Source organism: Sciurus carolinensis, chromosome 10 (assembly GCF_902686445.1).
Source record: "Sciurus carolinensis chromosome 10, mSciCar1.2, whole genome shotgun sequence".
In the NCBI taxonomy this organism is placed as follows: Eukaryota; Metazoa; Chordata; class Mammalia; order Rodentia; family Sciuridae; genus Sciurus; species Sciurus carolinensis.
Genome location: NC_062222.1, coordinates 80,971,200 through 80,982,796, shown reverse-complemented (window position 1 = coordinate 80,982,796; position 11,597 = coordinate 80,971,200). Strand labels below are relative to the sequence as shown.

The window sequence follows — 11,597 nt, the reverse complement described above, 5'->3', positions numbered from 1 at the left end:
ATCAGGGAAGAGATGTGTATCTCCAGGTCAAGGAGACAGTTAAAGAGGGAGAACAATGCAACTTGTTTCTCTTCCTTAAATCAAGAAAAATCCAGTTCTGGAGCTGCCACTACATCAAAGTTAAATTCAGCAGCTCCCTCCCTCTTCTACATTTTATCTACTTATGATTAAATGCCTTCCCGGGTTCTAAAAGGGTGGTCGAAGCTGATTCTTTTATCTTGGGATTTGAGAGGCAGAGCTTCTGGCACTACCCTTTGCCCAAATGCCAATGTTACCAGCAGAGATTGTTCCTAAGCATTGTTCTGCCCAGAAATCCTCTTTTCAGGGATCCGTTTAGTCCTAAATTTCTTTATCAGAGTGGCAAGAGGCCAAATTCAGGGCCAAATGAATTTGAATCAAATCTACCTGACACTTGCCATTAATAAGCTGTGTCAATTTCTTCTTTGCTTTTTAAGATCTGCCCTTTATCTTCCTGTAAAATGGGGAGATGATACTTTACTAAGAAGGTTACTGAGTGAGATGGTGTAGGTAAAATTTTAAGTGCATAGTAAAAGGACAACAAACAGTAATTTGGGCCAGGGCCCTGGACCACCTAAAAAAATGGAGAGGGAGATGGTTTGAAATTCTGGCCATTTCAGAGTGGGTGGCAAAGGGCTCTTGATTGATAAAACCCATCATACCTGAAGCAGCTTCCCTTTGGGAGACTCTCTCCTCGTTTAATGAACTTCATTTATCCTCACTACAGACAGGCTATCATTGCTTAGTCACTCTTGGTCTTCAAGAACTTTAACGTCCTAACCTGGAGCTCTTCTATTTAATCCTTTTCTGTTGTTGAGGTTTTTTCAGATAGTTTGAAACTAGAACTTTTGACCATCAAGTACTACCTCCCAAACTCCACTCGCACTCTAGAATATGGGTATCTTTTTCTCCTTGCACCCAGAGGTTGACTTTCTATTTCCTCCCTGCGGCTGTCTACGCACGAGGGAGGTGGGGCCCCCGCCATCCGTGTGTGGTTTTGGGGTAGTAACTTCTGGGGCGGCCTCCCGCCTCCACCCACGGCCGCGGCCGTGACGTCACAGGCGGTGGCTCCCTCCCCGCCCGGCCCTATAAAGCGGCAGGTGCCCGGGCGCCTGCCGAAAGTTCGCACACCTTGCTGCCTGCGAGCCGGTAGCCACTGGAGATCCCGCAGTCAGCCCAGGGCTTCGGCGGCTTCCATCACCCGGAGCCTGGCCGGGCCTTGGAACACCGGCGCACACTCGCTCTCCTGCCGTCTTTTTTCACCACTTTGTCCTTCTGCCAGTAGCTGCCGTCTGAGTTGCTCCAGAGACCGAGACGCCGCCGTCCCGAGGGACCAATGAGAACTCCGCTGCTGCCGCAGGCGCCGGTGGTGCTGCTGCTCTTGATCCTCGGCTCAGGTGAGGATCTGCCGGCTCTGAACTGCCTGGTTTCTCTCCCAAGGCAGGCACAATCTGTCGCCTTTTGAATTTTGCCACTGCTTCTCCAAAAAGCGCTCTTCGTGCCTTGAAATCTGTCCCGCTACAGGCGATCACCCCTAAGGTTACTCCCTCGGACAAAGAGAGAAAGCCCAGACAAGTGTGTAGCATCCAAGCCAGGAGGAGCGTGCTGAAGAATATCTGTACTTTTACTTTAGTCCTGCTGATGGAGAATTCAGAGATCCTTTGATCCTAACCTTTCGTTGAACAGATAAAGAAACCGAGGTTCAGAAAGGTTTCCACAGAGTAGTTAATTCCTGACCCAGAAGTGTTTGCTGTCTCCTGCCTAAATTCTCCCATCTCCTCTGTCTAATGATTGTATTTTCACCTTTCACTTTAGTGTCCCGGGAAAGATTAAAATCACCACTCTGATGCTGTTTTATTGAGACCTAAAATGTAAAGCAAGATAAAGTAGAGTCTTGAAACTGGGCCCCTAAATCTTACATAGTCCTCAAGTTTCTTTCCTATGCAAGTAAAAATAATGATGAAAATGACAATAATAATCATCAGTCACCAAATTTACATTTTTTATGTTGACTTTTACATTTTATATATATGTGCATAATTTTTTAAAAATGTGAGCATATGTTAAGAAAATCTAATCTTCCTATGTAGAACCTGTAAATATGGGGCAGGATAGCATTTTAGCATATATAAATGTATTTGGAGTTCAAAGTGATGGGGATATTTTGACATAGCTGTTAAGTGATTTTGTTGCATTAATTTAGCCTTTTTTTTAATTTTTTTTTTTGCGTGCTGAGGATTTGAACCCAGGGCCTTGTGCTTGCGAGGCATGCACTCTACCAACTGAGCTATATCCCCAACCCTGGCCTATTTTTTAATGTGGAGATTAATGTAGACTATCTTGTGGAAAGAAAACCCTGGATAAAAGAGGCTCTGTAATTGGAACAGCTGAGTTTGCTTCTTGGCAAAATGTGAAGTTGCTTTTGTAAGTGACTCAATCACAAACAATAGCACATGTGCAATAACTGCTTTGATATCAGAAGATAAACATTTCTACTTAACATAGCTGGCTGGTGAGAGAGGCACCCTGCTTCATCTTTTCTTTCCTTAATCTTTTCCCTTCAGGCCATCATGCTGTTGGATTGGATCTCAATGACACTTACTCTGAGAAAGGGGAACCATTTTCCAGGAATCACAGTGCTAGTGGACTCGAGGTTACTTCAAGAAATGAGATGTCCTCAAGAAGTGAGATTACCCCTGTGAGTGAAATGCCTTCTAGTAGTGAACTGTCCTCAGGAACTGACTATGACTATTTAGAATATGACGCTGAAGTCCAAATATCTGGCTATATCGTGGATGATTCAGTCAGAGGTAAGTAGAGGATAAAGGGGAAATGTAACCAAAGGGATGTGGGTTTATATGAGCAACATTGCTTCAGAAAAGTGTGAATTGCTTACCTTCTAGGTAAATTGAGTCAGAAAATTCTATATAGGGTCATATCCTATGTGTTTAGAGCATTAGTCAGTGTTTTATGTTTCAGTCTCAACTTCATAACTTTACTAAGTAGGCATCATTATTCTCATTGTACAGATGCAATAACTGATGTTGAAAAGATTAATTATGTTGCCTAAAAATGCACAGGTACCAATGTTAAGCCAGAATTAGAACCCCATTCTGCTTTATTCCAGATATTATGTTCTTTCACATTATGACACATGACCTCCATGCTAAGACAGAAGTAGAACTTAACCATTCCTAGCTGCTTTATTTTTTTTAGCATTTGTATCCCCTTCCCCCAACTTAACCTTCCCTAAACTGCATTTAACACAAGGCAACAGAAAGAAGTAAATGGGACAAAAGGCATTAGACTTTTCAACCTTTAAATACTAGATGTTGAGGAACTGGAAATGACATTAATGCCTTTTAGAAATAATAAAGAACAAGCATGCATAAATTTTATATTGCTAAAATCATGATTTAACCACAAATTCCAATTGTCAGTTAAAAAATGACTCACTTCTCCTGTTATCTGATCTTTTAAAAAGACCCTTTGCTTAAAATGAATACCAAAGAAAGAGATAAATGTTGTTCAGTACCCTCATATTACTTTGGAGTTTGAGGGAAGAAGATGCCATCAATAAGTCAGATCTAATGTGCTAGGAGCATCCATCTGGAGTAGGGCAAGATAGTTTCAGAGCTCTTTAAGGTCTCTTCTTTTCTGATCAGTTTCCCTGACTTCTCTACCTGGCTCCCAAACGAAGCTGGAGAAGAAAGAGCAAGTGGTTCCAGAGGGAAAGAGTGGTTTAAATGTGAGCTGAGCACAGATTTAGTGACCACTCTGCTCCCTTGCTTCTGAACTTGGGCTAGAGAAAAGGTTCAGTTACAATTCTTACAATTGGATGAGATTAGACCATCCAGGTATCTAGCAACTGGTTTCTTAATCATATTTTACATTGTTAAGATATCAGAAAGTCAAATCCATTATAAGTGAGGCTAATGACTGGTGCTTAGATTACAATGCATTATAAATTAGTGTGAGATCATTGGTTAACTCTGTTGGAAAGTTGTTCAGTTAAATGTCCATGGGTATAATATCTATTGCAACACTTTAGCATAGGTACTATTAGCATAGGTACTATTATTTGCCTCTATCTATGATTTGTAATCTATCTGATAAAGTAGAATAATATTCATTTAAAATGTTTCTCTTAGAAGACTTACTCTAACTTGTACTTTTTTTGGATCAGAGGAAAATTTCAATATAAAAGTTATATATAACCATCTATCAGACATTTCTCCTAATTTGCGTTTCGTTAATGTTATTATAAAAACCTGCTGAAATATTCATATTTATTTATCATTTTCTTAATCATAGAGGTTCTATCTTTGATACTCTTGTAACCTTCACTGTGGTTCTTATGTTTTCTATTTAATGGGTGCTATGTGACCCTTATGACAAATGATATTTTCTCTTTTCATTGGGCTCTGTTTGCTAAATGCTTCATCATGTAAACCTATTAAGGTATTAGTATAACAAAATGTACAGCCCTAAATGGAAACTTCCCCTCTATGACTTTAGCATAAAAGTTACACCCTACACAAACTTTCTGTAGATTTGATACGTTAAATGTCTAAGGCATCAATTAACAAATATTCCTGGACTATTTTCAAATAGATCAAACACAGAAGTGAGCACCCTGAAAGGTATCAATTATGATTTGTTGCAATCTGTGAACTGGAAAAATTAATTAATATGTAATTCTCAGGTTTTTGCACCCTCCAGTAGTACCCACTAATTCCCAACTATAATAGTGAACACAAGGACATTATGAGTAAATAAAATCAGCAAAGAAAACCCCAAGTTCTATTTTAATCAATGGCATTGACCTTTTCAAGTGAAGGCATAATATTATGAAAAAATAACAGACTTGTCATCCCAGCAAAGTCATTTTCTAACTGCATATCCTAGGGCAATTACTTGTCTTCCCTGAATTTCAGTTTCCTCATTATGTCATGTGGATAACAGTGCATTCAGTCATGATCTAGATTCAAGTAAATTAATACTCATTGCCAAGAACTTGGAATGGATTAGAAATTCAAGAAATGTTAAAAATGTTTAATGGATTTTCTTAGACACATTATTAATACTCATGATGATGATAATGCATATCAATTCAAAATATGTTGTATAAATAAAATGTGTTCAGATTTTTAATTGCTGTACAACATAGATATTTTCTGCCCATTTATTGTGTGTAATGTGTTAAATAAAGAGATAAACATGGTTGTTATCCCATGAGCTCTCATTGCTGTGATTTCTTTGTCTCATGGATCCAAAATAATATTCAAGATGAGAGGGATTGTTGTAAAGAAATCTTATTTTCTTTTTTCAGTTGAACAGGTAGTTAAGCCACAGAAAAATAAAACAGAAGGTGAAAAGACTTCAGATAAACCCAAAAGAAAGAAAAAGGGAGGGAAAAATGGAAAAAATAGAAGAAACAAAAAGAAGAAAAATCCATGTGATGCAGAATTTCAAAATTTCTGCATTCATGGAGAATGCAAATATATAGAGAACCTGGAGGCAGTAACATGCAAGTAAGTTTTAAATAATTACATAGAACTGTGTATTTCCTACATGAAAGGTATCAATTATGATTTGTTGCAATCTGTGAACTGGAAAAATTAATTAATATGTAGTTCTCAGGTTTTTGCACCCTCCAGTAGTACCCACTAATTCCCAACTGAAATACACCATATCTGAAATCCCTAGCTGCAGAAATCCATTGATTTTTTTTTCCAGTGTATAAACCAATAATCAGCACACTTTTTATTAAGGGATCAAGTAGAAGATATTTAGATTTTATGGGCTAAAATCGTGTATGTACTTATATAACCAATTAAAAGGATAAAATCTCATTCTTAAATTAAAGGTTGTAAAAAATCTGGCAAATGGCCAGATTTGATTTGTAGGCTCTATTTTTGAGGATCCCTGGTATAAACCATTTGTTTTACAGTGTGCATTTTTTAAAACTTCTTTTTAAAAAAGATCCTTAATTAACTGTTCACCTAATTTTTCATGATGTTCTAGTCACTTTGTCTTCTAGCCTCTCCTCCAAAGCTGCTAACATATTAAAAGATAGTGAAATGTATTAACTGTATAAGTCACTGAACTCATTAGTTGGTCATAAAAGAAGCACAAAGAATAGCAAGGTGTGTCTCGGAGTAACACACCTAAACTAATCTTGACTTGCACTCATACTAATGAATATTTAGCAAGAATGCATTCTATGTCTTATGATTTTGGAATACAAATACAAGGCATAACTTTTTTTTTTTAAATGTGGGAATTACATAGCTGTCCTTGACTTAGAAAGTGAACTGGAAATATATAAGATGTTTTAGTAATAATTTCTAATTTACAGATGTCATCATGATTATTTTGGTGAACGGTGTGGAGAAAAGTCCATGAAGACTCACAGCATGGGTGACAGAGATTTCTCAAAAGTTGCATTAGCAGCAATAGCTGCCTTTGTCTCTGCTACAAGCTTCACAGCTGTTGCTGTTGTCATTACAGTCCAGTACGTATCACACAGCTTTAAAATTCCTAATAAGGTTAATTTTCTTCAGTATTCCTATCACACCCTACTATCATTTTAGATGAGTTGTTTTTTGGTGGCATATGATCTTTGAAGAATATAGTCAGATTTATATTACTTTGCCTACCCTAAAAACTCAACATATGAATTCTTTTTTCAGAACTAGCCATTTTTTGAACTCAAAAATGGATGGTTTTATTGCATGTCATACTTTTCTCACTGTTATTTCTGAATCTCAGAAAGTGCTGGTATGTTCTATGAATACTTTAGGATGAAGCATGTTTCCCAGGAAATAATTAAGGTCTGGTTCATAGTAGGTTCATAGCATCAAACACACTGCCTTGGTATTAAAAAATCACAAAGAACTTCAAATAGGCAGCCAGGAACAGACATGTCTCTGCTTGTCTTACAATGCAAAATTCTGAGTTCGTAGTTTCATAGCATGGTGCTGATTTATTCATAGTTTATACCTATTTTGGTATGGTCGAATAACAGTAATAGGAGAATGTAAAACAAAACAAAACATTTCCTCCAGATGACATGGTGTAGGAAGCAAGAACAATTCTGTTAGTGCTCCACTCCAGCAGTATCTTCCCTCTGTTACTAACAACATCACACACTTCACTTCATGACCAGTGAAAGCTGAAACTGGCCTGGTCTAGGTAGAAGGCACTGATGGGGACATAAGACGGCTTTGTCTATCAAACAGAAGTTACTGAAGGAGGGAAGTTGGGGGAGGGCATGAATGGCTCTGTGATGATTCATGTGCCACTGGAACTTGGGAAAAGCAGTGGACTCATTATTCTAATTTTAAGTCTTGGTAAATTACTTTTCACTGGATCATGTACATGATCTACCACTACTGTCCTTCAGGAAACAAGTGGTTATCTTTTACTATTGTTCACTATTATCTTAAATACAGAGAAGATAGTGATAAAATGACACATAAAGAAGCTTGATGTATAGTTTACATTTGTTTTGCACACCCTGGAATTTATTCTGATCTTCTAGTACCTCAAGTCAGATATACAAATGTGTTTAGGAAGATACCCTCAGATAAATAATTATTATTTAACATAGGAGGATAGAAGGAAAAAAATGCTAGTTATGAAAGGTGTCTTAAAATAATTAAATTTTTAATTGTCGATTTGCAATATTTAATAAACCTTTGGAAAAATACAGAAAATTATCATGTTAGCACTCTTAAAATTAGGCCACATTTTCCCTCCTTTTCTCTCATATTCTTGTTGTATATGAAACACAACACAAACATCAAGCCTAAGCCACAGTTACTAGGTTTTCCATAACAGAAGTAAATTTTTTCCTTAAATATCACAATGAAAGTTCTTATGACTTTGATGATAATGTTTAGTAGATTGATTAAAGACTTACTAGATGGGGATGGGAAGGACAATAGGATGAGACAGACATTATTACCCTATATACATGTAAGATTATACTACTGGTGTGAGAGCACCACATTCAGCCAGAGAAATGAGAAGTTATATTCCATCTGTGTATAGTGTGTCAAAACGCATCCCACTATCATGTATGATCAATTAGAACAACAAAAAAGTCCTGCTAGAAATTGAATTGCTTGTATAATGCCAAAATTTTTTTGATCCACTGAGTTTTTGTAGCAATAAATGAAACTAGAAGGAAATGTTTCTATTTAGAAATTTTTTAAAAACTTATTTTATAAGCTGTTTTTTAAAATTCTAATCATTTAAATTGATGTGTATAAACGTGAATTCTGGGTATTATAAAACTATTCCACCATCTTCTCCAAGTATGCATTTAGCAACTGTGCTAAGTTCTGCAGGGGAAAAAAAAGGCATTCGGATATGTCCCATGCCTTCTGAAAGTTTAGATCTGGAAGACACATTTAAATCTCTGTTTTCTGGAAATATGTTTATATAAAGGCAACATAAGTGCCCCCTTAAAAGAGAAGACTGGTGGGATTTTATAGTTGAGTTTAAGTTTTTGTTTAGCATGAAGTATACTGCTCAGTTGTCTATAAGAGCTCATGAGAAGAAATTCTCTGTACTCAGGAAAAGCTCAGTCAACATATAGATAGATGGGAATTTTTGGTAACAGTAGAATGTCTTGTTCTTTCAAGGCTTCGAAAAAGATACTTCAGGGAATTTGAAGAAGAAGCAGAAGAACAAAAGAAACTTCAACAAGAAAATGGACATGCACATTCAATAGCATAACTGAAGATAATACAGGTTAGACTTGTAAACTTGACTTTAGATTATATCCTATACTTTTGAAAAATATATAGCACTATTAATCTCAAGAAAAATGAGGAATATGTTCTTAATTATGGATCTACTCTAATGGCTATATTAATGTATTATTCTTTAAGTATGAGATTGAGTTCAATATTGAGAATGGGCTATGAACTTATTGAGTATTAAAAGGTATATAGATATGAGAGAATTCTCAAAGAACTTAATGTTTAGATAGGGGAAAATGCAAAGAATCAGAATACTAAGGGAAGTCAAATAAGTGTCACAAGAAAGGAACCAATGGAGTACGAAAAGCTTCCAATAAAAGAGAGAATCTAGTGGGAGGCATTTTGGGAATAGGAAATGGTGTGTATTTAGCATGGCATTGAAAGTAAACCTTGAAGGACTGGTGAGATTGGTACAAGCGATTATGAAAGGAAAGGAGGATGGGTAATAAATACTGAGAGATGGAACAGATCATTTTAGAAACTTGTAGAAAACAGCCTAGCTCAAATGAGTGTTAGAGGAGAGAAGGTTATAAGGATAGGTTGAGCTCACACAGTGGAGAGACAGAGTGGGGTGCCTGCACTAAAAAGCTGAGGAAGCAGGCACAGTAGATCAAACACTCCTTTTAAAGAGAGGGGTATTTATTTGAGAGTAACTTGGTAAATAAATATATATGTGTGTATATATGTACTATATTTATTTATTTATTTATTTATTTTGTCAACAGGGAGAGCTATAGATGGGAGGGTGTGATTCAGGGTAGAATGCATGCTTAGCAGCTGCAAGGCTCTAGGTTAGATCCTCACCACCAAAATATAAAAAAGGAGAGTTAGCATGTTGTAGGTAGAAGGTAAGAAGGTTGTAGGTATGAAGAGGGGTATTTCATTAATAACTAAAGTAAGGAGTTCATGAGGAAAACTTCCAGCAGAAGAGGGAGGAAAAGAAATCAAGGTTGCACTTAAAAAGTGGGTCAGAAGAAAAAATTTCATCTCCTCAGACATTTAAGATGTCACCTCCTTAAGGTGCTGTTTTTCTACTGTAAGTGGGTTTAAGAGTTACTTGAGATGGTTGTTAAATATGCATATTCCTATGCCCAATGCTCAATCTACTGAATCATAAATTTTATCTATAATGAATATTCCAGATAGTTCTGATGCTTTGAAAAACCTACTATATTTAATATTGGTTAGGTACAGATATTATGTTCTAAGCCTTTTACAGAATTAGTCCCGTAACTCATGAAATAAATTATTATCCATAGCAATATTAATACTTAGTATCTATTACTTCAAAATTTTAATGTATTGGCTTATTGTGATGAAGCTAAGATCAACATATAAATAGGGTAGATTTTTGGTTATTTTGTACCATCAAAATTTCTCAGTGTAGGTCCCAGAATAATTTTAGGAAAAGGAATATGCTGTGTTGGCATTTAGTGGCTGCCTATTAACTGGTAGCTACTATTATTATGCCCTTGGTACTAATTATCCTAAATTAACTGCATATCATAAATATAGAGCCACTTAATCTCTGTTTTTAATTGTATCCACTGTGTAGATTTAGTTAGGAAACCTAATTTTCATTACTGTTGTTACCTTTTTTATTAAGCAGAAATTTATGCAACTGGTATGAGCATTTGTAGTTTTCTAAGTAGGCATATAACCCAACCAGAAATGAAAGGGGATTCAAGCTGAAGTGATATTATGTCTCTGAAAAGCTTTTAGGATTTTTCATAAGACAATTTTGAAAAAAATTGACAGAAATTCTGATTGCTGATTTTTCATTGAAAATTTTTTAAAAACTATGTTGGAATTAAGCTTATTCTCTAACACTTTATTTTCTAACAGGATTTCAGGTCAGAGTCACTGCGAAGTCACAAGTGTAAATGATGAATTGATCCTCCTTTCAGTGAAGAAAATGGAACCTTTTTGTTCTGATGGTTTTAAACTTTCAATTGTCACTTTTTTATGCTAAATAATTTCTGTACATAAAAAGATGCATGGAGATAAAAAATATTTTTTCAAGTTGTAAATAATTTATTTAATATTTAATGGAAGTGTATTTATTTTATAGCTCATTAAACTTTTTTAATCAAACAGATTCAGAGTTTGAATATTAGTTTTGAAATTGCAATACTCCAGGATATTTTGCTTCTAACACTTGATTGACCATTTAAAAATTTGGTACTGTTTTTATATTTATTTTTAAACATTCATTTTCTTAAAAAGTACTCAGAATGGGAAAATTATAGCCACGTACTCTTGCCACAAACAGTAATAATTTTTGCATTAATAATTCTAATTAGCCTTTCTTATTCCATGTAGAACTTGTACCAAGTCTTGTTCATTGTGAAAGTATCTGGAGTCAAAATACGATACTGCCTTTATTATAGAAGGTGCAGATATTATAAAAGAAAACAAACTCACTGCTTTTCACTGTGATCATTACAAAGAGAAAATAATGATTTTCATATTAACAAATACGGCATTTTGAGGGAACTAGGAAGTTTTTACATTTGAGACTTCTTTTCTGATATCATGACATGAATATACGAGGCATGTAAAACCTCCTCTTGATACTATTTTCTCACATTCTTTTAAACAAATGTATGCCTGCATTTTGGAGGCTATTCTTTCAAGAACATTAAGGTTTTAGGGTGACCACAGTCTGGTGTCTGACTAATCAACCAAGTCACCTGAGTGCAAAACAAAACATTATAATGTGTGGGGGGAATATTTTGGAAAAAAATTAATAAACATAATATCAGCAATCATGTCATAGAACTTCATGAATAAAGGTGCCTTAAG

General features: G+C 35.7%; 1 protein-coding gene across 1 annotated transcript; it reads left to right on the top strand.

Annotated features, from left to right (window-relative positions):
- Positions 1–1,148: 1,148 nt before the first annotated feature.
- Areg (amphiregulin) lies at positions 1,149–10,881 on the top strand. The gene is made up of 6 exons (XM_047566938.1): positions 1,149–1,415; positions 2,583–2,828; positions 5,351–5,552; positions 6,380–6,535; positions 8,673–8,781; positions 10,638–10,881. Exons 1-5 carry the CDS (start codon positions 1,355–1,357, stop codon positions 8,764–8,766), a joined length of 759 nt encoding a protein of 252 aa, XP_047422894.1. The 5' UTR covers positions 1,149–1,354; the 3' UTR covers positions 8,767–8,781; positions 10,638–10,881.
- Positions 10,882–11,597: the final 716 nt, after the last annotated feature.

Excerpts from the sequence above, each read along its gene's own strand:
- Areg (XM_047566938.1), top strand. The coding sequence starts at position 1,355 with ATGAGAACTCCGCTGCTGCCGCAGGCGCCGGTGGTGCTGCTGCTCTTG. Across the intron at positions 1,416-2,582 it reads GCTCTTGATCCTCGGCTCAG|GCCATCATGCTGTTGGATTG; the intron begins GTGAGGATCTGC and ends TTTTCCCTTCAG. Across the intron at positions 5,553-6,379 it reads CTGGAGGCAGTAACATGCAA|ATGTCATCATGATTATTTTG; the intron begins GTAAGTTTTAAA and ends TCTAATTTACAG.